Source organism: Medicago sativa, chromosome 8 (assembly GCF_051527215.1).
Source record: "Medicago sativa cultivar Bolivia chromosome 8, Bolivia_mono, whole genome shotgun sequence".
NCBI classification, from domain to species: Eukaryota; Viridiplantae; Streptophyta; class Magnoliopsida; order Fabales; family Fabaceae; genus Medicago; species Medicago sativa.
The window spans coordinates 38,006,155-38,034,094 of NC_140756.1; the positions used below are offsets into that span (position 1 = coordinate 38,006,155).

The following is a 27,940-nucleotide window of genomic DNA, read 5'->3' on the forward strand; positions in this document are numbered from 1 at the left end:
CAAATGTAACAAAAGATGGTTTGCAAGCTATTCGCTTGACACAGGTAACAAAAGATCTCTGCAAGCTATTCGCTTGACACAAACGTAACAAAAAAGGTTTGCAAGCTATTTGTTTTATCTTGGTTTTCGGGTGTCAAACATTGATTAAGTTTGAACCTTTTTAACCTACGAAAGGTTTGATATCTCATTTTTTCTTGGGAAGGAAAAAATAAGAAAAACCCTTGAGAATCGAGGTCCGGGATTTGTTTTCGTTACGGGAAGGTGTTAGGCACCCATAACGACTATAGTATCCTATAGGAACCGTCTTTATTTTCTACACGCGCGCTTTATTTTTAAATGCTATTTGAAAAAATGATATTTATACCTAAGAGTTTACTAAGTCAAGAATTGGAGGGAGAAGAAGATGTTTGAATTTTTATTTTATCGGACTTGGAGAAGTTTTGACTTCTTGCCTACATACCCTTTTAAGGGATCAAACTCCATGTAGTTCTCTTCCAAAAAATGTTTTTGTTTTTGTTGATTGATTTTAAGTTTGAAAATGGAATTTTGAAGAATAAGAGAGGGAGGCCTCAAGGGCATAAGATTTGGAAAAATGTGTGGTGGAATTAGTTATTTTGCAAAGAAAAGGTCTGAGTATGATTAAAATTCATTAAGATTTTTATTTAAGAAAATAAAGGGCAAATCAATGGGACTTTGATCCCAAAGTTTATTTAGAAAATGATTTGAGTGATGTTGTTCATATTTTTTGGAAAAGAGAATTTTTCTAAGTATCGCGATTCCTAAGCATACATCTAAACATACATTCCCTAAACATACATCTAAAGTAACCATGTGATATGTGTGCATGTGTCGGTGCTTGTGTCGGTGTACATCATTAGAGTCCATTGTCCTTTACATATGCCCTAGTTTACATGCTATGGTCTTGCAAGAATTTAAATTGCATAAAAGAAATTACAAAATTCCTAGGTCATACATTCTAAGTCTTGGTATGAGAATTGAAGTGCAAGAAGTGAAACTTAAAGTGGAAGGATGAAATGTGCTTATGAAACATGAGATGAAAATGTTAGTAGCATAAGATATAGAGCAAGTAAAAGCTACTATAACAAAAGTAAAGAATTGACATAAAGACAAGCAAAAAATGATGTGAAATGGACCTAAAAATTCATCACCAATGCAAGGTTTGAATATAACCTATAATCCCCATATTTCAAAGAGTTCCCAAAGAGTTTCAATTCAATTTTCACAAAGAGGATTAAAGGAATGCACTCTACCAAGCATCTAAGACCAAAGTTAGGCAAATTCCACATTATTTATTTACAAACATAACTTGGAAAGCAGGCCACCAAAAATCACATGCACATGTTCAGTAAAAACACATTTAAACTGTAGTAAATTCCTCACAAAATCACATACTATGAATCACAAATATAGGTCAAGAATTGGAATCAAAATTAAGCCAAATTTCACAAGTTTTTGACATAAAATCTCAAGAATTTTAACAAGAAAATGTGTAAATTTTTTTTAGAAAGTTTTTCAGTGCAAAATCAACACAAGGACATCACAAAAATATCAAGAAGTTTCTATAAATTTTTAGAGAATTTTCTAAAACATTTTAGGCATGGCAGGGCTTCAATTAGCACGACAACAGGTATACATAGCAAGAAAAACGAAGGAAAATGAAAAAAAAAGTCCAGGCCCAAAGGAGAAAGGTCCAGAAAACACAGGGAGTTTCCGGGACCGTTGGATTGATCCAAACGGATCAACCCTAGATCCAACGATGGGGAAAGCGCAGGAATGGACCGGTGTTAGACCGGTCCGGTTCAGTGGTTTATAAAAGCTTATGGGGGACCGGTTCACACCATTCCACACTTTCACTTCTCTCTCTTCTCTCGTTCTAGTGAGAGATGCTCTCACTTCTCTCTTAGAACTTCATCTTCCTCCTTGTGTTTTCTGGAAAAGACGAAGAACACTGATGAAGATTCCGGCGACGGTTAGGTTTCCAGTGACGGAACCACCGCATCGGAATCCCAATCTTAACCGTTTTTGAAAGCTTTTTGTACTGGTGTGTTCGTCTTTTCTTCCTGAGTTTGAAAACCTAACTCATTTTTCCTAAACCTTACTAGATTAGTGCAGATCTACACTTGAAGTTACGATTTCAACTTTTTTGAATCTTTCCGAAGTTTCTTGGAACGAAACCCTAACCTAACTTATTTGTTACGTTGATTACATATATGGACTCTGACTTGCAAAATAAACGGTGAAATGTTGTAGATCTACATTTTTGAAGTTTCGGTTTCAACGTTGTTTCAATTTTTTGAAGTTTTATGAGAGAACAAGTCCAAAAGTTTGTTAACCTACTTCAATCCACCGTTTATTTGTGCTTACGAACTTTCGTTGAGCTTTTGCAATGAAAACGAAAGAGTTTCTTGTGGTTACCTGAATTGAAAAGGAGATTCGAACAAAGATCCTCGAGAAAGCTTTTCTGGTAAGTTGGAACCGAAAATAAATCGGTGTTCTTCGCTCTTTCTTCTTCCTTGGTTCAGAAGTTGCTTCGATTCTCTCTTCTTCTTACTTCTCTCACTGTGATCGTACAAATTCGTTGAATGTGTGCTTGAATTGCAGTCTTTCTAGTTCGATGATGAAGATTCAAACGTGAATCTCTGAGAACTGTGATGAATTTACTCCAATTCGACTCAATTTTTGGTTCTGGGAAATTAGGGTTTGATGAATGTTCTTGGTGATTCTTGAAAAAACGGTTACGATTTTGATTCTGAGCAGAAGAGAGAGAATGGGAAATTATGTTTGTGATGTGGCACGCTGTGAATGGGATTGAATGCCCTGTGCATTGATGAGTTGGCCTTTATATAAGTGACAAGTGTGATGTTTTGGCCAATGAGCTTGTGACATGTGGACTTGAACTTGGATTTGCTGCGTTTTTAGGCTTGAGGGCCTTTGTGCAATTCCTGAGACTTTGGGACCAATCTGCAATTCAAAAAGGACTAGACTGCAATTTTTTAAAGACTTAAAGGACTGAAATTTAAATTGAAAAAAGGTTTTATGGACTGAAATGAAAGAAAAGAAAAAGGACTAAAGATGCAAACTTTAAAGATTTTAAGGACTGAAATGAAAAAAGGACTAAAGTGCAAATTGTAAAGGCTTTAAGGACTAAAATGCAATTAAAAATAAAATTGGGTAAAAAATGTAATTTGAAAACAACGTAAAGTGGAACCAATAAAAAAACACCAAAAGGACTAAAATGAACCAACTACATAAATGAGGTGCTTCAAAGTAACCTCTCTCTGTCAAAATTTCATGTGAAATGACCAAAATGCCCCTAGGGACTAAAATGACTCAAATGCAATTTTTTGAAATGAATTTTGACAGGGAATTGAAGCCAGAGGTTTATACAAGCAAATTGAAAAGACTCAGAGACAATTTTTAGGGATTAAACAGAATTTTAACACAAGAAATGACTAAAATGCCCCTTAGGGGCTAAACTGACTCAAAATGACTCAAGTATAATTTTTGAAATGGATTTTAACATGAGATTGAAACAAGGACTTATACAAACCAATTGAAAAGACTTAAACAATTTTCAAGGACTAAAATGGGTTTGAGTGCAGGAAATGACTAAAATACCCTTTTTCATGAATTTTTGCAAATAATATCGAAATAAAATGCAGAGAAACATGCAATTGATCAGAGACAAACTCAAATGACTTGGAATGCAAGAAAAACATTTGGATGGTTTTAAATGTAAGAAGACATAGACAAATACCCAGGGGTAACAAAAGATCTATGCAAGCTATTCGCTTGACACAGAGGTAACAAAAGAGTTTTGCAAGCCATTCGCTTGACACAAAGGTAACAAAATATATTTGCAAGCTATTCGCTTGACACCAAGGTAACAAAAGAGGTTTGCAAGCCATTCGCTTGACTCAACATGGGTAACAGAAGATATTTGCAAGCTATTTGCTTGACACCAAGGTAGCAAAAGATATTTGCAAGCTATTCACTTGACACAGAGGTAACAAAAGATCTTTGCAAGCTATTCGCTTGACACCAAGGTAACAAAAGATATTTGCAAGCTATTCTCTTGACACAAAGGTAACAAATGATCTTTGCAAGCTATTCGCTTGACACAACAATGAGTGAAGATTGAACTGAAAGGATATAGCCAAACAAGATTATGGGTGATCAATGTGGTTATTTATGAATGATGTTGTGTATATGATGTGTATGAATGAAAGTAATAATGCATGAATGTATGAATGAATGTATGAATGTATGAATGCATGAATGTATGGATGTAACTTGTACAACTGTATAAACTGTATATGACAAGTGACTCGATGAAACGAGACAAGACAGGCGAGATGGGAAATGGACTGACTTCGAAGTACAAACACTCGGCAAACTTCCTTGGAGATTATTGTGAACAAAATTGAGCCGTTGACGGGGTGAAGTCAGGCACAAGGTAGCAACTGATGCCCCTGGGGATAAAGCCCATTGTTGACCAAGAGTCTGAAAGAAGTCGCCATTTGCAAACCGGTGAAGAGTGTACTTCCATCGGCATGCTTCAGCAGTTTTTTTTTTTTTGAAAATCCCTAACTTTTGCCTGGACCGCCCTTTCGGGTTTTCTGTCCAACGAGAATATATTCCTTTTTTGTGCCCCTAATTTTTGCCTGGACAGCCCTTTCGGGTTTTCAGTCCACCAGGACGCTCTCTATTGCCTAAGCCGCCTTTTCAGGTTTTCTAACTTAGCGAGCTTTGATTTTTTTTATTTTATTTTATTAGTTTTTGTATTCTCGGACTGTGACAGCATCTTGCTCAAAGCAGAGGTCCTCTCCATAATGCTCAGCCATGTTTCTCTTCCGGAGTGTAACCGTTCTCGAGGCGGACGTTGATGTACGCTTCACCTACTCACGAGTTCAAAGAGAGTGTGTTTGTTGTTCACACTTTTCAAAAGATGTAAAAAAAAGTTTTGTATTTTGAAAATTTTCACTTCAAGTATTGCCATCAAAAATAGAAGAAATTTTATGAATAGAATAATTGAGAGTTCCAAATAAATGGGTACAGGCTCAAATTTGATTAATTGAATGGTGGCCGGCCAATGGCATGACTCCACGGATCTTTGAAAATTTATGAAAATGGTAAATATATGGGAAGGTACATTGAATACAATAACCATTATTCTCCCTATCTTTGAATGCCCCTGTTTCGAGTCTTTGATATGCAGATGCTTCGAATCGGAGGTTCTTTGATAGCAGGTATGCCCCATGCTTCGAATTGGAGGTTCTTTGACAATGGTTATGCCCCATGTGGATTGTGCCTGACCGGATGCAGTTACTTTGTCTTTTGATCCTTAACTTTTGCATAGATTGCCCTTTCGGGTTTCCAACCTATCAGGATAATCATTTTTGATCATGTCTCTGATTTTTGCCTGGACCGCCCTTTTGGGTTTTTAGTCCATCGAGACGCTCAATTTTGCCTAAGCCGCCTTTTTAGGTTTGCGACTTATCGAGCTTTATTTTTTGACAAAGTATTTCTTGACTGCACCGACATTCATAGAACGTGTGTGAAATTCTAGCGCACTTGTTTTAAAAGTTCTGTCAGATGTTTTAACGTTTGCAATGTTCCGGTTAATGTTTCAACATCGAGCGATAAAACAGAAATAAAAACAAGAAAAATAAAGGACAGGAAAATAAAGAACACAGTGAGTTTGTTGACCCAGTTCAGCACAACACGCTTACATCTGGGGGTTACCAAGCCAGGAAGGAAATCCACTAGTGTAGTCCTTATTCAATAGCTCTCAGCAAACTCCTTGTCTACACTATATGACCTAGGACCTACCCGTCTAGACTTCAACCTAGGAACTCCTAGATCTGAGATCCCATCTCACTATCCTAATGGTCAGTCACTGCCCCAGTGACCTATCAGACCTCAAACACAAAAAGATTAGAACTTACCTTCCAACACAAACAACCAAACCTTGTTTCACAAGTTCGGTTTGATGCACAAGAGTATCAATACTCACAAAACCAGTCCTAAACAAGTATCTAACACGACACTAGAAAGAACACACATAAGATTCTAGACTTGCATCATAAACGACACAAGAACAGAATACATGAAGACTCAAACCCTAAAGATCTAAACTTATTAGTATGATGGCTTGAATCAGCAATTAGGTCTTGAAGTCTTCCTTTTATACTGAAGCAGCTTGGGCTAAATAATCATTGGGCTTCAGTAAACTTGCAGATCGGTTCAGCAAACCTGCAAAACAGAATCAGAAACAATTCTGGAAAGTCCTAATATGTCGGAACCAATTTAGAAACATTCCAGATCGTAACAAATATTTCCTAAAACAAAATATCTATTTTAGTAATATTCCACAGCTGATTCTTATAAGATATGCGCGTTACTTGGTCAGTAAGTAAAGGAAAAATGGTTTCCTTAAACAATAAAATACGCGCGTACAGGTAAGGCAGAAACCCAGGCACACTGAACCGTGCCAGGATGTTGGAACATTGTATCCAACATCTCACAGAGCTGCCTAACCACATGCTGGAACATTGGTTCCAACTTACAGAACAAGGATATTTGTTTTAGCAACAATGCAGCCAACACAAATACCCAACAATCTCCCCCTTTGGCAAATTTTTGGCTAAAACAAATTAAGGCCAATACTTTATGAAACAGAGGGATACAAAAGATTCCATTCCTCCAAGAGCATGAGCACACACCAATGAAGAAACAGCTAGCACACAGAATCCAAAGAGACACCATAGATACACTTCCTCAAGTCATCACGAACACATATTCAAGAAGAAGAAGTAGCAGACAGTATCACTTTAGAGAAAGCAAAAGTGTGCATACATAGAATACCTCACGGATCTTCAATCTCAGCTTAAGCTGGCAGATGTATTACACTGGATCAGAGACATGCAGCAGCGGATCAGATCAGTAGCATAGTCTCAAAAGCTGAGGAATAAATTCCTAAGCTACAACTAGGGAACCTAAGTTCTTGTACAGAGAGAGAGAGAGAGAGAGAGAAACAAGTTCTCTCAAGAGCAGAGGAAAAATAAATTCCTGTGCTACAGTCAAGGAAGATAACTTCCAACACAGAAGTGGAGAGAAGCAAGATCTCTCAAGAGCAGAGGAAAAAGAAATTCCAATGCTACAGACATAGGATGTTCCAACATCCTTTAGCACATCAGACAGGAGTACCTGCCACACATAGAGGCAAGGAAAAATAAATTTCCCATACCTACAGGGTACTGTCACCAACCAACCATAGAAGCACAGAAACCTAAATTCCTATACTTACATGTGACAGACTTGGATGCCTTCAGAGAACTATCACCAACAACATATAGAAGTCAGGAAACATAAATTTCCAAACTTACAAGTGATAGACACATATGTTTAAACTTCTGACACAACATCCTTCACCCAGCTTGGTCTTAGCACAAGCACACATAGAAGTATCACTCCCCCTGAATATATGATCTTATGAGTGACTACTGAAGGGATTTAATAGAGGTTTTTCAAAATTTTAATCCTCTTTGCGGAAGAAATCCCAATGAAAACGGATCTTGATTAAATCATTAATCACAAATCAACAAGAACGCATACTTAAACACTTTAAGGATTATGTGTTTACCTCTTGAAGCGCAGAACCTTTGTAGCAGAATTATTTCTGATCACGAGCAAAGCAACGTAGCCATGCCTCTACTCAGTCCACACGAACAGAACTTCTCCGATGACCAGTGCTAGCCAATTCCAACGGAGATTCAAAGAGAATAGGGTTTAGAGAACGACGGCTATGTTTCTAACTTTTAGAATTAGGTTAAGTCTTTCAAGCAACCAAAAGTTTTAGCACAAGGGTTCTATTTATAGAACCACTTGTGTGCTCAGAAAGTCAAGCATTTAAGTACACCGTACCTTACGGTGCACCTTATTTCACTTAAACACACCATACCTTACGGTGGACCGCGTTTCTCTATTTTTCGTAAATTAAATATTTAATTATTTAATTACTAATAAGTCTTACTTATTTATCTTATAAATAAGTCTTACTTATTTATTTCTCTCATCTATCTGTCCTTTGTGTGTGACCCTATAGGTTCCCGTAACGTTGGCAATAATATTAAATCACATATTTAATATTATAAACAGTGAGCGGTATCTAGCAACACATCACTGCTACCCAAGTGACGAGAATGTCATGTGATCTGACGAAACCTTTCTGTGATAATGATCATGTGTATAATTGCCCTTTTGCCCTCATGTCTATATTGAACACAAGGCATAGACCGTGTCATCCTTGTCTGGTTCAATATTGGGCCCGTAGACATTTCTCCTGTTATGTAGGAGGGACAAATTCCATCTAGGTCACTCATGTCCCTCAGCATGATTCATGGAGTACCCATCAACCAACTTTATAGTCATCCTGTTACGGACAACGTTTGAATGGTGACAAAGCACTCGACTCCAACATCTAGGGTACATAGTGGTTTCAGGTCGAAGGGTGGAATACACCACTATCACTATGAGAATCTATTATGACACTTTTCATAACTTTTACTATGTAGTATTCTCATGGCGGGTCAATCCAATATAAATATTACTCCTAATATTTATATCTATGTGAAGACTTGATAACTCTTTTATCCATGACATGTGAGATGTGATCATCAGTCTACCCACATAATAGTCTTTATGCTTTAATGATATCCCACTTCTCAATAAAGCTTGACTACGGATACTTTAAGAATAGTTTCCTTATGTTTAACAGGTCTCACAATTAAGTTATACTTAATGTTCCATTAAACGGACTAACTATTCTAGGGACTTTATTATTTATAAACAGAACAAAATCAATAAAGAAATGCCTTATTATTATATATTCACAATATATACTTATATCAATATCATGATACAAAGCCAAACCCAATCAAAATAGATTGGCTATTAGGGCTTACTCCAACAATCTCCCACTAGCACTAAAAGCCAATCAAATATTAACTCAATATCTATTGGTCAAGTGTTAGCATCAAGCACACTTTGGGCATGATACTATTCTAGTAGATAAGGAACCCTTTCCTATGTTGGTAGGCTACACTACTTTCAATTTACACTTTCAATTTTCCATCGAAAAGAAATTGAAGTGTCAAAGTATACATTTGGATCATTGGTGAGATCAAGTTTTCATTGCTTGTAGGATTTAAACCAATTTTACCTCAGACGAGATCAAAGGAATCCGCATCGCAAGAAACACATGTTTTCACTCAGTTATGAGCTAAACAATCCAAATCATATATATTTGACATCTGTAATAGAAACAACAACTATCTGAAGCTTGTACTTTTACAAATTTCATAGTTGATATCCTAGCATAACATTTATTCCAAATTACGCTCTGGATATTCTGTACACCGATATGAAAGTCAACATCATTGTAACTCATTTACAATGTTTCTTTCATTTGTGTTCAAGAAACAATCCATAGTCCTTTAAGACATCCAAGGATATTCTTGAAGGTATTCTAGTGTCGAACACTATAATCAATTTTGGTACATATTGAAAATAATTTTCTAACTATGTCTTACATATGTAGATAAATTATTTTGGTGACTAGTATGTCATCCACATACTCCACCAAAGTAATTTAAATGCTCCCACTAATCTTCTTATGTGCACAAGATTCTTTATTAACAAAAGTTTTCATAAAACTTCATTCAAAAAAAAAAAAATCAACTTCGATAAGTTTTCTAATTCATAAATGAATTTTATAATACATCTTCCTTTCTAGTAACCTTTGGATTAACGAAATCCTACACAAATACATATATAAGGTTATTCCAATTAAGGAATAGAACCTCGTTATCCATCTTCTAGAACATGTATTATATAACATTGGGAATTGGGATCCTTAGATTTAAGCATTACGAAGATGGAATGGTTTCGTCATGATATGCATCATGAATTGCATGAAACCTTCTACAATCAATCACATCTTAAAGGTATTCATAATACCATCCATGTCAGTTTTTGATAAGAAAACTCACATTCATCTTATGAGTCATACTCATTTGGATGATATAACCAATATTCATATATGGTTTATGTACATGGATCTAGCCACTTCTAAAAAATCAGGCCATTTGCGACCTTCTAGTAAGTCAGGTGCTCATCTTCCATGAGCATCATATCACCTTATGACAAATTCATGTTTCTCATCCTAGTGTTATGACATATCAGACTCATCTAGATCATGTGCTACTCGAACTACCGATTTACCAACAACCCTTTGTTGAATCAGTTCATGTTCCATTCTTAGAGAAACATGTATTTTGTGGTACTTGACTTAATTCAAGTTCTACATCACTCCCACTAGCTCTTGCAAAGCTATACTCCTTGAAAAAGGAATACTCCAGTTCTAGCGACAAACGACTTTTGTCAAGGAAGAAGATGTAGAAATAGTATCCTCTAGTTTCCTAAGGGAACCTCCACAAGTATACATTCATTTAATTTGAAGTTTAGTTTATCTTAGTAAACCATATGACCTCAAATTATCATAAAGTCAAAAATAGGTACTCTTACCTCCATATCTAATATGGTGCCTTTATGGTTACTCAATTAGAACTTGTTGTGGGTGAAGAATAACTATAATTTCATTAATTTTAAGAGTCTTTGAGTTATAATCAAACTATTTTAGATCGAGTCATGTCAAACATGAAGCGATATAAATAATCATTATACTCATTAATCAAGCATTTACCATCACGACTTACTCGTATAGTCTTTATACTTTTCAAACTTATTCCTTTTACTTCATTGTTAAAATCTTTGAACAATATCAAAGTTTTCTTGAATCGTGTCAAATACACTTTGCTTATCTACTAAATGATTTTGTAATGTTAGATGAAGTAATAGAAAAAATATCTAGCAAATATGTTTAGTTCTTCATATACATCTCATATGTATATAAACTCAAATAAATTACGTGCCCTTTCACCTTTGTTGGTGACTGGTATACTAATATATTTTGAAAGGTGGGACTCACATCCTTCAAATGATATAAAATCAAATGAGTCCAATAGTCCATATCCACGGATTTTGGAAATGTGAATCACACCTGTTTGTACTAAACAATAATGCCAATGATATACAAAAGGTTCAAATCTCATTTGATCCTTTTTTATATGTTATAGGTCAGCTTTATCAAGATCATGGAACTCAATTCCATTACTTGATTAGCACACTTGTATAGAAAACATTATTTGGATAATAGGACAACATTTGTCTTTTTATTCAACTACACAATCACTCTCTTGTCAATGCAAGATTTATGATTTGATGCTTCTATTTTATATGGAATTTAATAACAATTATGTGGTTCCATATCAAGTTAAATTTAAGTCCAAACATTAGTTCCTATGTCAATGAAACAATTTGCTTCATTCTAGACGTAAGTGGACTTCACTTATAGTTAATGTCCTGCTTCTTTAAAACTCTCTATATTTCAACAAATATAAGATTAATCATCAAGTATCATATACTTATGATGCAGAAGTAGAAATTTAACTTTCTATAACTATATAGGCATTGACTCTTTCAAAACATTAACAGTTTTTCTCATTCAATTCTTAATTTTGTACCAATTCAGAAACTCCTTTCTGAAGATTTTGTTCTTCATAAGAACATGTAACAGTATAATAAAAAAGTATATGCCGAAGAAATTCTAAATACAGAAAATTAATAAAATAAATGTATCATGATTGAAAAACATATTTAATTAGGTCTTTAATTAAATATGCTCCCACTATTTTACTCAAAACAAATGACCTTCAACATTTGAATCGGAAAATCTCATTGGAAGATTTTCTAGTGGGTTGAAATCCATATTTCACCTTGCTTTAAGTCAACGGGGCTGTACTCAAAACTCAGTTATTTAGGTAGGAACTCCTTCCAATTGTATCTCATACAACTTTCAAATCATTTGAGTGAATAACTCCTTACTCTAATCTATCATATAGATGTTCCCAAACATTGCTTCTAAATTTATTTTAATCTCATTAAAATTAATTTAGTTAAGTTAAACCCAAAAGAATAACACTTGGGTAAATTGGATTACCGCACCGCAACTTACTAGTATAAAATATGCGCTTCACGGAGGCAAAACCCACATATTCGATATTAGTCTTGAAGGGTGTTAAACTTTTGGAAAGCATCAAACTTAATATTTCATTTGAAGTAAAAATATTTATATATTTTAATCTTATTAAAATAATCTAGTTGAGTTAGATCCAAAAATAACAATCGGTAAATAGAATTACCGCACCACGACTTACTAGTATAGAAAGTGCACCTCGCGGAGGCGAATCCTACACATTTCGATATTAGTCTTGAAGTGTGTTATACTTTGGAAAACAATTTACTTCATATTCTATTTGAAGGATTTTTATTTAGTTTAATCTCATTGACATGTGTATCTCATACACGTGTCTTTAAAGATGCATGACATTCATGCTCATAGAAAGCAAGTATATAAAACATTTAAAATATACATGCTAACATACATCTAAAACATGTTAAGCATACAACACATACATGCGCTAAATAAACATACATTTCATGCATCACATACATAAAATAAATTAGGTAATATGGTTATGACCTCCTAATGCGTAAGAATTAAATAAACTACTTTATTACAATTCTTTGACCAACGAGCAAGCTTCAAAAGTTTCTCCAACTGGAATCGTCATTTGGCGTCTTCTCTTCAACTTGAGCATTTACAATATTTAACACTTAAATAAAATAATTAAACTAAACCACGACACACAGGTCGTATTTAAATAAAATAAATCACGACACGCAGGCCGTATTTAAATAAAATAAATCATGACACGCAGGTCATATTTAAATAAATGAACAAATGCCAATATAAACTAAGGTCATAACCATATACCATATATTAAATAATAATAACTATTTATTATTATTTTAAACAATTTTAGAATCATTCAAGATTTTGGAAATAATATTTCTATTTTGAAACGATTTCAAAATCAATAGTATATTGATCATTATTCAATACCATGGCTGCAATTGAGTCACGTCTATACACATTTGGTACATGAAACAAAGAGGATTTGGAATTGGTGGCTTCAAAGAGATAAAAGATGGGTGCAAGAATTAGAGAAACAGAGGGAAGAGGAACGTTGCTTGTGCAAGAACAAGGTTTAATGTCACTGATTGTTCATGGGTACATGAAAAGAAGATGGTTTTGAATTGACAGTTTCTTGAAGCGCCAAACACTAAGGCACGAAACTGATGGAGGGAGAGAAATTAGGAAGGCACGAAACAGGGGAGAGAAAACGGACGTTAACTATTAAGGGGTTAACTTAAATGATGTGGAAATTTAATACAGGTGTCATATTTTGATTGGGGAACAGCAAAAACTGCACTTATAGCACTGTGCATAAGTTTTGTCCTATTATTATGGACAAAACTTATGCACAGTGCTATAAGTGCAGTTTTTGCTGTTCCCCAATCAAAATATGACACCTGTATTAAATTTCCACATCATTTAAGTTAACCCCTTAATAGTTAACGTCCGTTTTCTCTCCCCTGTTTCGTGCCTTCCTAATTTCTCTCCCTCCATCAGTTTCGCGAAATTAGCAATTCCAAAACTTTCTATTTTAGATACCATTAAAAATTAGTGAAATTAAGTAGAAATCAGCAATTCCAGTTTCTAGAAGAAGAAGAAGGTGTTCGTGGTGCAACCTTTACTTTTTTTCTTAACCTACTTATGAGATCATTAAGAAATCGTTCATGAAGAAAATTGAAACTTAAAGGGTATTCAATTGTTGAAAGTTTTGCATCTTTAAAGGGAAGTTATACTGTGAGTGGAGTTGAAGAAGTGGAATTGTCTTTGGATTTGGAAATTTAGAAACTATGAATAACAGAATTTTCAGATTTTGTGTGATACAAAGAATGCAGACTTGGTTATGCTCCATTGAAGTGTTCTGAAGTTTAGTTAGCATCTTTTTATGATTCTTCTTCAAATTTTCCTTACAACACACATGTGTCATTTAAGCTTCGAAGTATTAGAGAGGATTCATGAAACTAACTCTTTGAGAACTGAGTTTTGGGAATGATTTTTATTTATTTTTCTTTTGAAAATGTGATCCTTTTCAAAATGTTGTGAAAACACTCGGTTGATGCATATATAAGGTATGTGGCACTGACACTTTCGATTGAAGAAGTGTCTGGCTTTCAACACAAGTTGGTGTATAACACGTGTCGATGTTGGGGTACAATGTATTCCGGTATCTGACAGGACAACGACATGTGTGCTTACATTTAATTTGTCCGCAGACGTAAAGCTCAATATATTCTCATATTGCTCGAATCAATTAAGTGTTGCACATCCTTTCTTTTAAATACTTAAACAATGATTTGGTTGTTGCACATCACTCCAGGGAAAGGGAAAATAAGTTGATTGTATTTATGAACCAAACTACATAGCAAGAAACTATTTAAAAGGTTCAGAATGCTCTCACTACAACCAATAATTTTATCAAAAGAAGTCAAGAAAAATAACAAAGAACATGAAATCTGAAACCTGAATAGCATGGCATATGGGCACATACGATTATAATATTGATAAATAAAAAATGAAATAATAAATAAAAGGCTAACAAACAAAGAAAGAAAATTTTAACCCCTATGACTAAAGAGCACGTGCTTGGTTCATGATGAGGAGAACGCATTGCATATCCATATATATCCATCATTCTAAAGCTCAATTGAAATAAAAAATCAATGTCTCAATTTTGTTTTTGCAAAAGAAAAATCATATTAATAAGGTGCACTAAAATTCATAGTAATCACACTGTTATTGGGGTTGGCAGTGAAACTTTCTGCTAGTTGTGTATTGTAGGCTGCATTTTTAAGGCAAGGAAGCAACTTTAGACTGTTTTTCTGCATTTTCTTCATCAGTCTGCAGCCAATTCCTTTTGTAGTTTGAATATGTTGATGATCGTCTTTTTCTTTTCTTTCTACAGCGGAGAATTTGTGGGAGTCTCAATCACCACTAATGGTATGGGGTCAGTAGCGATTCGAGGTTGTACTTGGGGTTTGGAGGGTCTTATTTTTTGGAGTTTCGACCCGCTACCTGATCGTAGCAGAGCTGCATTCTTAGTACAGCTGCATCACCTTCTTATTTACCTCATATTTAAGAATTTTATTTAGCTGGTGTATTAAGAAACTAAGCTTATAAAAAGGCATGAAGCAACCATTGTGTAGTATCAATGTTGTGAATGAAAATATAATGTTGTAAAATCTCTTCTTCTCTGTTCTTTCTCTGCTAGATAGTTAGTGTGTGTAATTTTGTGTGATTTATGTCCCATTGATATCAAAATAAACCAATGGAAAACAAGCAAATTAAATGGAATGGTTATGATTGTTGCTGCCTTTCTTAATGTCAAACCAATTTCATTACTAATAATATTATGCACTAGTATACCTTTCCCTACTAAACAATGGTCTCAAATGCTAAATAAAAAATTAATTGGTACAAAACTCTTTTCAATGCACGTAAATAATAATAATAATAATAATAAGACAGTATCTAAGTCTCAATGGATACAGAAAAAACAAATATATGTAATATGTAGTCAAACATCTTCCAATCTTCGGATTAGCGTGAAGAACCATATCAATTGGTCTCCTTGTTTCCACCCCATGAAGACAAGCCATCATGTAAGCTAAATTCCTACACCAACAAAAAATATACCACTGATTAAAAAAATTTGCTTGTAATGAGTGTTGACAACATTAGTGATAAAGCATTGAGTGCTTAAAATACCAAAGGACTTGGTTGAAATTGAAACTCAGCAGATGGTGCCTGAGGCTCTACATTTGTTGAGTTAAGCATGCGACTTTGACTCAGATGCTCTTGTCCATGATAAGCATCGGTAGAATGACCAAATTCTTCCCCGTGTTCTCCATTTTCGTTATTCATGTCATTAGCCTACATTTGAAGGGGATATGATGAGTATGACACACATATAAAGCTGAACAAAAAAAAAAATCTGCAAGTACAAAAAAGAAAAATAAATTGTGTGATGAATAATCCAACCTGTGATGTACTAATACTAGCTGCTTCTAGATCTTGATATGTATGTGAAAATGGAAAATTCTGCACATACAACAATCAAAAACATATTTAATTTAATAGATAAAGTATTGAACAAAATAATTTATACTCAAACAAAGAAATATGAGTTACTATTATGTAGTACCTGCATAATTGACATGATGGTTGAATAATTTTGTGTCACATGACTACGCTTGTGAGTGCCTTTGCTTCTTTTGTATTTTTTCTCCACACAACTCTTAGGCCTGCCTTTTATGCGTGATTTACCATCCTTCTTTTTTATACCCATGGCTTTTGATACAGTGGTAATATCATCTGTTACTATCTCATTGGTTCGACTATTTACCTCACCAAGATTTGTTGTTGATGTGGAAGATCTTTTGCTTAAGATTTTATCAACTTCAATGCTAGCTTCCATCAATTTTCTTGCTAAAACTGCTGAAGCATCTCCATCTTCAGCAGCCTTGCTTGATATTCCTACTGCAGTGCGACATAGATCTTTGAAGCGATTTGCCACAACTATCTTTGGATCTTCTTTGATAATTTGTCCCTTACTGTCTAGCACACATCCACTCCGAGCTTGTTTAGTCCACCTCTTCAATATGTACTTTTGGGGAATAACTATTATATTTTGATGATTAAGTACTCGAAGAGCATGACAACAAAGGATTCCAATGAATTGAAAAAGTCGACAACTGCACTCAACACTTTGATCTTCAGAGTTAAAGGTAACTTTATGCTGCCTCATGTCCCTGAAAAAACTTACTACATATTCATATAATTGCAAGTTTTTAGAGCAGTTGTTCAAAAGAAGATTACAAGACTTTTCATATTCTCCACGAACTAGAGAAAAGATAACTGGTGTGTAGATATCTCCAGCAGTTTTGAGTAACATGATATCCATATTCAATGCAGGCATCTTCTGGCTCATTTCATATTTAGACTCTATCTCCTTATAACGCATGTCATTTATCAATCTTTCTAAGTGTGTGAAAAATTCTAACACATTATAAGTGGACTTCATGTAAAGTCGTAAACGACCATTGAAGCTCTCACTTAATTGTGTTGTTGTAGCACCAGCTGAAAATGTGTTTCGCCCATATACTAAAGCCCATTTTTCTTTTTTCTTATAGAGATCTTGCATCCATTTATTTTGGTGAAGGTCGTGCTTTTCAAGTAACGAATTCCAAGCTGCAAGAAAGTCATCCTCATATTCAAAATCATAAATGCAACTTCTCAAATCCATAGCAAAAGAATCTGATCTCTGAAAGGCATGATTAAGATTCTTAAGTGCATTCTGAAATAAATGCCACAAGCATAAACGATGATATGTTTCACTTTCAGGAAAAACCTCTGAAATTGCTTTTGCCATGGCAGCATCTTGATCTGTGAAAATTGTCTTCGGCTTTTTTCCACACATTGCCTTAAGAAAAGTTTTAAACAACTACTCAAATGATGCTGCAGTTTCATCGTATAACAATGCTGCACCAAATATCACACTTTCTCTATGATGGTTGAATCCAATAAAAGGAGCAAATGGTCGTAGATTCTTATTAGTGCGGTATGTTGTATCAAAACATACTACATCCCCAAAATAAACATAATCCAAAACCATTTTAGCATCTGCCCAGAAAATGTTTGTGATTTGATTATCAACATCAAGTTGAATATCATAAAAGAATGATTGATTCTCTGTTTGCTTTGCTTTAAAATAATGAAGCAAAGTATATGCTTCACCTTCCTTCATTTCCTTCATCCTCTTGGCAGTTAAATGATTGCTAATATCTTTAGAAGTGCAACCAACATTCTCCCTCCCTCCAACGTGTTGACTCATAAACTCAAAAATCAATTTTTGACGTATACCAGATCGATTTGCCATTTCTACCTCAGCTGCTTGAGCAGCAGAAACCCTCCTTTGTGATGGTAATTTATGCTTACTTCTAGGGGATGCAAGCTCATGATTATGGTCTTTTCTGAAAGATGTAACAACATATTTTCCACTTGATTCCCGACTAATGACAACATGTGCTAAACATCCAGTTCTGATATCCTTACGAGACACTTTTTCATCATATTCTTTGATCCTCTTAAAACCTTCTTTAAAACAAACAAACTTTCGAGACGTCACAGTTTCATTATCTAATTTGCTTTTGTTTCTCCAATCTTTTCTAATGCTAAAACCAACAAAGCCAGCATATAAATTATAAAATCTATATGCATGGTCTTCGGTATCAAACTCCATGCCAACATATGGGATTATATCTTCTTCAGTTAGTTCATGCTCAAGATTATCATTCCCTTTAACTGTGAATAAGAAAATATATAAATTTAATGGTTAAATCATCAGCTCAATCTATTACAAACAAGCAATCGGTAAACATATTATAAGAAAAAGCAATACGTAAACATTTAACATGAACATAGGTTTTTTTCTAGTTTGGTAGATAAAGCTTCAATGTTACTATTATTATGAATTTAAACGTTGTTATAAATTACAATTATAGTGTTATTATTAAAGGTGTAGTTATGTCTCTATGAACCCTTTGTTTTCTTGTAGTGTGTGTTATTCTATGACAGTACCAACATAAACAACTATAACTAGAACAATGCTTTATTATGTTATCAATTTGTACCATCTCTAACCTACTGACCAACTCCTATCGATCAATTTCTAAGTATCTTCTCCTAAAAATATTTAAAAACATTGAATATAATTTAAATAGAAAAATACATACCATTAGAATTCATATTTACTGGAGGTTTATCGCCACTCCCTAATGGTTCATTGACATTGCTTGCAGTGAAATTTGAATTTTCCATCTTGGAGTACCTTCTTGAACTAAAAAAACAATGGTCTGAAGCAATTGTTCATGGATACATGAAACAAAGAGGATTTGGAATTGGTGGCTTCAAAGAGATAAAAGATGGGTGCAAGAATTAGAGAAACAGAGGGAAGAGGAACGTTGCGTGTGCAAGAACAAGGTTTAATGTCACTGATTGTTCATGGGTACATGAAAAGAAGATGGTTTTGAATTGACAGTTTCTTGAAGCGCCAAACACTAAGGCACGAAACTGATGGAGGGAGAGAAATTAGGAAGGCACGAAACAGGGGAGAGAAAACGGACGTTAACTATTAAGGGGTTAACTTAAATGATGTGGAAATTTAATACAGGTGTCATATTTTGATTGGGGAACAGCAAAAACTGCACTTATAGCACTGTGCATAAGTTTTGTCCATAATAATATCCATCAATTGAAAAGAAACTAATTTTCAAGTCAAATCCGCATGTAATCAATCGCAAATTTCGGTTTCGAAAAATTTGGATCACTTTCCGTTTTCACAAACAACTTTGGAATATTAGTTTTGCCAAATATCATATACAACTTTCAAATCTTTAGTATTTTGAAACAATTTCAAAACACTAACAATGAACCAATTAACACTGTAACCAAAAAAAAGAACCAATTAACACAGAAGCAAACAAAACAATTGGTTGTGCCTATTCAATTTGCATCAACAACTGGTCACTTAAATGTGTTATTATGATTCACTGTTCTAATACAATTCTCTAGAATTCACAAAATCAATCAATTCCAAAATTGAAAGGAATATCTTCTTTGAATTAATGTCATTCAATTGTATTAAAACCGATTTAAAATCTCATGATTTTCGATTGTATTCAAGTCAAAATAAAATCAAAAGAAATATGTCCAGATTAGCTCCTTTATTTTTTTTTTCTTTCGATAATTCATTGCAGGGCAATAAAAACAATTCAACTTGAATACAATTTCATGGATTAAAATATTGCGATGATATTAGCATACACAGTGACCATAGAGAAACAGAAATGCGTGGAGACATGCGTTCAGAAATTTTTAGCAAACTAATTTCAATCTAATTAAAATCGTTTTGCACTGATGGAGACATGCTCTCAAATAGTCAATCGTTAACAAACTAGATTAATCGATAAGTTTATTACAGCTATAACAATTATCGCCACAAAAATAATGATCAATCGAATTCATAACATAAAAGCAAACACGGGCTATTCAAAACGATACTCACAGCATCAAATATCAATAACTCTTAAATCATGCCAATCGTCAAGTAAAGCAAACAAATTCGAACTAATGATTTAATCACAATCTCTGATACCACTGAAGGGATTTAATAGAAGTTTTTCAAAATTTTAATCCTCTTTGCGGAAGAAATCCCAATGAAAACGGATCTTGATTAAATCATTAATCACAAATCAACAAATCAACAAGAACGCATACTTAAACACTTTAAGGATTATGTGTTTACCTCTTGAAGCGCAGAACCATACCGGTAACACCAGTCAAGAAGGTAAGGCAGATTCTATTTTGTAGCAGAATTATTTCTGATCACGAGCAAAGCAACGTAGCCACGTAGCCATGCCTCTACTCTGTCCACACGAATAGAACTTCTCCGATGACCGGTGCTAGCCAATTCCAACGGAGATTCAAAGAGAATAGGGTTTAGAGAACGACGGCTATGTTTCTAACTTTTAGAATTAGGTTAAGTCTTTCAAGCAACCAAAAGTTTTAGCACAAGGGTTCTATTTATAGAACCACTTGTGTGCTCAGAAAGTCAAGCATTTAAGTACACCGTACCTTACGGTGCACCTTATTTCACTTAAACACACCATACCTTACGGTGGACCGCGTTTCTCTATTTTTCGTAAATTAAATATTTAATTATTTAATTACTAATAAGTCTTACTTATTTATCTTATAAATAAGTCTTACTTATTTATTTCTCTCATCTATCTGTCCTTTGTGTGTGACCCTATAGGTTCCCGTAACGTTGGCAATAATATTAAATCACATATTTAATATTATAAACAGTGAGCGGTATCTAGCAACACATCACTGCTACCCAAGTGACGAGAATGTCATGTGATCTGACGAAACCTTTCTGTGATAATGATCATGTGTATAATTACCCTTTTGCCCTCATGTCTATATTGAACACAAGGCATAGACCGTGTCATCCTTGTCTAGTTCAATATTGGGTCCGTAGACATTTCTCCTGTTATGTAGGAGGGACAAATTCCATCTAGGTCACTCATGTCCCTCAGCATGATTCATGGAGTACCCATCAACCAACTTTATAGTCATCCTGTTACGGACAACGTTTGAATGGTGACAAAGCACTCGACTCCAACATCTAGGGTACATAGTGGTTTCAGGTCGAAGGGTGGAATACACCACTATCACTATGAGAATATCTTATGACACTTTTCATAATTTTTACTATGTAGTATTCTCATGGCGGGTCAATCCAATATAAATATTACTCCTAATATTTATATCTATGTGAAGACTTGATAACTCTTTTATCCATGACCTGTGAGATGTGATCATCAGTCTACCCACATAATAGTCTCTATGCTTTAATGATATCCCACTTCTTAATAAAGTTTGACTACGGATACTTTAAGAATAGTTTCCTTATGTTTAACGGGGTCTCACAATTAAGTTATACTTAATGTTCCATTAAACGGACTAACTATTCTAGGGACTTTATTATTTTGAAACAGAACAAAATCAATAAAGAAATGCCTTATTATTATATATTCACAATATATACTTATATCAACATCATGATACAAAGCCAAACCCAATAGACATAGATTGGCTATTAGGGCTTACTCCAACAACTACTTACAGGAATATTTCATTACTCCCCCTGAATACATGCATATAGATGCATAGACAGATAAGATTCAGGATCTGGGCATAGACATTCAAGGAATATTAACAAGCTAGCAATCCTATCATCAGATACATGCTAGCAGACCTATCAAAGGTCACACACACAACCTAGACTTTATGAAGCCAACCAGACAGATTCCATAATATAAGACAGTAGTAGGGAACCTGTACACTAAGAATCCTAAGAAAAATAAATTCTCAGAATTACAACAAGATGTTGCAGCGAAAGTGCCAACATCTGCACAGAGTCTCACAGACATGTTCCAACCTTTGATAAAGCATTTGCAGGGAACATGTACAGCATCTGAGAGAACCAGAATCTCAGAAGCATAGAGATGTTCTACCACAAGTGCTAACATCTACACCAGTCTTCATAGACATGTCCCAACATATCAGAGAATGTCAGCAAGGAACATGTACAAACAAAAATACTGAGACAAATTCTCAGATTATCAGACCTACCAGGACATCAAGATGTTGCAACATGAGAGCCAACATCTACACACAACCTGAAATAGTTGCAAAATAAATGCAACAACATCGAATAGCAGGTGCAGTAAAAACATTTAGGCATAAAAATAGGCATATAGGCACAGATATATGCAGAGAGCACGTATACATAGGAGAGTATAAGAAAGGAAACATCAATTTTTCTCCCCTTTTTAGCCACAAATATGCCAAACAAAACAGGATAAAGCCTGAGACCAGAAGAAAATTAGGATATTACACATCAAAATAGGCACACACACAGGTGCACAAAAAGTATTCAGGGCATAGCCCACAAAATAGAACAACAAAAAATCATTCAGCAGCTCCAGAACTGCTATCAGAATCTTCCTTGATGTCCTCATTTTCATTGTATGCTTTATTTGCATAGTCATCTTCCTCCTGTCCATTTGCAGCAGTAATTTCACCTTCCAGTGAGTGAATCATCAATTCAAGCTTGGCTTTCCTTTCTTCCAGTAGGACACAGGTGTCCTTTAGAGCTTTCAAAATTTCTTGTTTAGTCATTGACCCTGCAGCAGGTGCAGTTCCAGATGTTCCAACAATGTCTGGAACATGATCAGCACCAAACAGTTTCTGGTGCAAGGTTAGAGGAGATTCCCTCTTGGCAGGGATATCTTTTGCATTTTTAATGTTGGGATGTTGGTTGAGAATGATGCTACAGAGTAATGTTGGAAAAGCAATGGGAAATTTAATAGCATCCGTTTTGGCATGCCTAATAGTTTGTTCAAAGATGTAAGCACCAAAATCCATTTTAGCCTTGGTACCTATAGCATAGATAAATCTACCAAGACCATTGGCAACATCTGAGGAATGACTTATAGGTACCCAATTTACAACAGCAATCCTACTTAGGATGGCATACTTTACAGATAGCTTACCAGATGAAATCTTTTTCTTCTTGGGCCAAGTTTTGACTTGGTTGGCAGTGATTTCTCTGCAGATTTGACTGTCAGTTGCCTCCAACTCAGAGAAATTGTCTTCCTTAATACCAAATAATTTGTTGATGATGTTGGCAGAAAAGTTAACACACTCGCCTCTCACATACACCTTTTGAAATTCTTTGCTAATAGGATTGTCGCAATCATTTGGAATGTTTACCAGAAACTTCCTGACGAGTTGTTCATAGCAATTATCAAGATTACAAACTGTCTTGATCCGACCTGCTTCTCTAATGAGTTTCATTATAGCTTCAATGTTTAATGCTTCCTCCCCAAGCTCTCTCTCCAATGCCATCCTCATGTGATAAATGAACTTCCACCTCTGAGCGTTCTCAGGTAGATGAAATGAAACTTTGTCAATAGGAACATTTTCAACAGTCTGCACATTCATCTTCCTAGCTGACTTCATTTTGGTAGATGAGATGATGTTTGTAACATCTTCCTCAACATCATGTTCAGATTCAATCTCAGAAGCAATCTTTCTCTTCTTTGTTCTACCAGCTGTAGTCTTAGTCTTCACTTTGCTCCACCCCTTCTTTGGACCTGTACCAACATTCTTTGTCCTATTTTTCCAGTTTTCAACCTCTGATACAACTGCTTCCTCTTTACTACTTCTTAGTCTTTTCGCCACACTTTCTCCAAATTTCCTACCCAGTGGAATCTCATCTGAATCTATATCATCAACAACCACCACATCTTCTTCATCCTTTTTACCAGCACAATCCTCAGGATCAGTCTCCACTTTATTTCCTTCTGTTTTAATCTGTTCATTCCTTTCAGACGAATGAGCAGATTCTATTTCAGGAGATCCAATATCATCAGGTTCTTTTTCTTGCTGGTCCAGAGATGTTCCAACATTAGGTTCACCATTCTTAGGACCATCACTGATGTTAGTAGAAGGTCAAACAGTGTCTTTTGTCGAATTCATCATAATAAGATTAGGATCAAATACATCCACATTTTCAGAACGATCTATGGCTTCGTTCAAGTCTTCTAAGCCTAATTTTCTACTAGATTCATGTACAACAGAAATTAGGGTTTTAGAAGAGTTACCTTTTTCAACTTGGGTGGAGGAACTGTTGATAATAGCTTCAACATCAGCAACTAGAAGATCCTTCTGGAAAGTTTCAACATTTGGTTCGACAACAGTGGAGATAAATGGATTCTCCTTGAGGTACAAATTAGTCATGCTCAATGACATCTTTGATTCACCCCTTTTTGTTTTAGGGCCCCTTTTCTCCTTCGAAGTAGACTTAGTCACAGTTTTCTTCTCGGATTTTGGAGAAGTCACCGTTGTGGAGGGATCAGTCATTTTTGAAGATTCAGTCTCACGAAGTTCTGGAACCGTGCTTTCTTTGGCAGTTAGGGGGTCGTTTTTGAAGTTCATAGCAACAAGATTGATTTGGTGTGGAGTACCAAAGGATTGAGTAGGAGATTGTAGAAGAGAGATGTTTCTTCTGAATTTGTGTGAAGAGAGGGACAAGGTAATGATGGGATGAAGGTTGTTGCTTTTGGTTGGAGGTTTTAGTAAAGTTAGAGAAGTTTGCCCTAGATATGCGTACAGTAGTGGAACAAACTTAAGCACAAATAACTGCCACAATCTCTTGACATAAAATATCTGAATTGCCCTTTAAATCTTTACGAAGAGTTGTGCATAAGTTGATGCAGCATAATGTTGGAACATCTTGTTCAACATAATATTTTAATAATTCCTTTTCTAGCCTCATATGTCTTGAGAGTCTGTTTCCAGCTAGAGGGAACTTGTCCTTACACGTAGATTGGGACATACATTTATTATTCCCTAAAGACAAAACTTGATCAAACTGAGTCTGATCCTTGCAGGGAGGTATCCACAAGTAACAATCACCTTCAGATTTGATGCCATTCATTATTACCTTTCCTTTTCTATCAACTACACAACAAGTAAATTTACTGAAGTTCACACTCATTCCTTGATCACACAGTTGACTTATGCTAATCAGGTTGGTGCTTAAACCTTTTACTAATAGGACACTATCAAGTTTTGGTGACTCAGGACTGATCAATCTACCTGAACCAAGGATCTTACCTCTTGTCTGATTTCCAAAAGTAACATAACTGTCGTCACAAGATTTTTTAATATTAAGCAGATCCTTAGATCCAGTCATGTGTAGAGAACATCCACTGTCAAAATACCATCTTTCCTTAGACAAATTTTTCTAAGAAATGTGAGCCATCAACCCTACATTATATCTTTTAGGTTTCCACACTTTTCTGACAGTTATCCTTCTTGATCTATGTTCCTTCTGTTGTACCTGTTGTGGCAACCCAAAAAGCCTGTAGCAAAAAGGTCTTATGTGCCTCTTTTTCTCGCAAAAATGACATGTCCTGGATAGAGATACCTTTTCAACTTTAGAAACATGATGTTTCTTGGTATGTTGCAACATACCTTTACTGGTTATTGGATCATTTGTACCAGTGGAAGCTACAAACTTTATATTTTTTATAGGTTTCTCCTTCTTTGCCATTCCATATTCTGCCAAGGCCTGGGCAAAAGTTTGACTCTGTCCTGAGTGTTTAGAGGTAAACCCTATTCCATTTGGTTTACCATGGATTTGTCCTTCCAGAATCTCATCTAGAACATCAGTCCCAGTAGTCATCATTTTTACTTGTTTCATAACATAATCAAGTTGTGAGTTGAACTGAATTACCTCATTGTTGAGTTCTGAGATTTTTGCTAGATGACCAGTATTTTCAATCTCGCGTTTGATGGTGATGTTTTCTATTCTTCAAGTTGTTTACAGATATCTGTGTTTCTGTCATTCAGTTTTTTATAGGAAACCGTCAACTCATCATAGACAAGATCTTCATCACAAGACTCGTCCTCAGAAAGAACTCTTCCAGTGAGAGCAGCAACATGCTTGTTAGATTCATTTTCAAAATCTCTATCAGATTCATCATCATCAGTCCAAGTAACCGCAAAGCTTTTCTTTTGTTTCTTGAGGAAGGTTGCACATTCTGATCTGATATGACCATAGCCTTCACATTCATGACATTGTACTTCTTTGTGGTGATAATCTAATTCATCAGGTCTTGTCATTCTCTCTTTACTGGATTGACTGTCAATGTTGGGTCGGATGTTCTACCCATTTGGTCTGGACCTTCTGTCAAAACTTTTGAAGATCTTCTTGAATTGTTTCCCAAGCAGTGCCAGAGACTCTGCCATGTCTTCATCATCTTCAAAACTTCCTTGTGCATCATCAGAATTCATGTTGGAAGTAAAGGCAATACCCTTCCTCTTTTTATCAGTCTTACTGTTGACAGTAATCTCAAAGTTTTGTAGAGAACCTATTAATTCATCAACCTTCAAGCTAGAAATGTCTTGAGCCTCCTCAATAGCAGTGACCTTCATGTCAAATCTCTTGGGTAGAGATCTTAGGATTTTTCTTACTAATTTTTCTTCGGAGATTTTCTCACCGAGAAAATCAAAAGAGTTTGCAATGTCTAGAATATTCAAGTGATAATCTTGAATGCTCTCATCTTCTAACATTTTCAAATTCTCAAATTTAGTAGTGAGAAGTTGGATTTTAGCACTTTTTACCTTTGTTGTGCCTTCATGTGCAGTTTTGAGAATCTCCCAAGCATCTTTGGCCACAGTGCATTGCTTGATCAGTCTGAACATATTCTTGTCTACACCATTAAACAGAGCATTCAATGCCTTTGAGTTTCCAAGAGCCACTTCATCTTCATCAGCACTCTATTCTTCTTTAGGTTTCAACTCATCGGTTTTATTGCCATCAGCATCAAGTTGCACAGGATGTTCCCAACCTCTTAGAACTGTCTTCCATGTTTTGCTGCCAATAGATTTGAGGAAGGCACTCATGCGTGATTTCCAGTAATCATAGTTGGACCCATCAAATAGAGGGGGCCTGTTTAAAAAACCACCTTCCTTGTCCATAGTGCTAGAATAGTACTCCCAGGAGCTCACCCTAAAACAGGCAGGGTGCCTGCTCTGATGCCAATTGAAATTCTAGCGCACTTGTTTTAAAAGTTCTGTCAGATGTTTTAACATTTGCAATGTTCCGGTTAATTTTTCAACATCGAGCGATAAAACAGAAATAAAAACAAGAAAAATAAAGGACAGGAAAATAAAGAACACAGTGAGTTTGTTAACCCAGTTCAGCACAACACGCTTACATCTGGGGGCTACCAAGCCAGGAAGGAAATCCACTAGTGTAGTCCTTATTCAATAGCTCTCACCAAACTCCTCGTTTACACTATATGACCTAGGACCTACCCGTCTACACTTCAACCTAGGAACTCCTAGATCTGAGATCCCATCTCACTATCCTAATGGTCAGTCACTGCCCCAGTGACCTATCAGACCTCAAACACAAAAAGATTAGAAGTTACCTTCCAACACAAACAACCAAACCTTGTTTCACAACTTCGGTTTGATGCATAAGAGTATCACTACTCATAAAACCAGTCCTAAACAAGTATCTAACACGACACTAGAAAGAACACACAAAAGATTCTAGACTTGCATCACAAACGACACAAGAACAGAATACATGAAGACTCAAACCCTAAAGATCTAAAC

At 35.3% G+C, this 27,940-nt stretch overlaps 1 protein-coding gene and 2 pseudogenes across 1 annotated transcript; all 3 read right to left on the reverse strand.

The window, feature by feature from the left end:
• Positions 1-15,489: 15,489 nt before the first annotated feature.
• Positions 15,490-19,418, reverse strand: LOC146898938 (protein FAR1-RELATED SEQUENCE 5-like). The gene is made up of 5 exons (XM_085737287.1): positions 18,910-19,418; positions 16,320-18,478; positions 16,157-16,216; positions 15,884-16,048; positions 15,490-15,790 (listed from the first exon to the last, which is right to left on the reverse strand). The coding sequence occupies exons 2-5, from the start codon at positions 17,592-17,594 to the stop codon at positions 15,734-15,736; spliced, it is 1,557 nt and encodes a 518-aa protein (XP_085593413.1). The 5' UTR covers positions 17,595-18,478; positions 18,910-19,418; the 3' UTR covers positions 15,490-15,733.
• Positions 17,619-18,994, reverse strand: LOC146898939 (protein FAR1-RELATED SEQUENCE 5 pseudogene; annotated as a pseudogene).
• Positions 19,419-26,119: 6,701 nt separating the features above from the next.
• On the reverse strand, positions 26,120-27,295 carry LOC146898940 (uncharacterized; annotated as a pseudogene).
• Positions 27,296-27,940: the final 645 nt, after the last annotated feature.

What these genes read in the sequence shown, in the direction of transcription:
- LOC146898938 (XM_085737287.1), bottom strand. Translation starts at nt 17,594, where the DNA reads ATGTGTGGAAAAAAGCCGAAGACAATTTTCACAGATCAAGATGCTGCC. An exon ending in CCATCATGTCAATTATGCAG is followed by an intron (nt 16,217 to 16,319) that starts GTACTACATAAT and finishes TTGTATGTGCAG; the next exon opens with AATTTTCCATTTTCACATAC. An exon ending in AATTTCAACCAAGTCCTTTG is followed by an intron (nt 15,791 to 15,883) that starts GTATTTTAAGCA and finishes TTGTTGGTGTAG; the next exon opens with GAATTTAGCTTACATGATGG.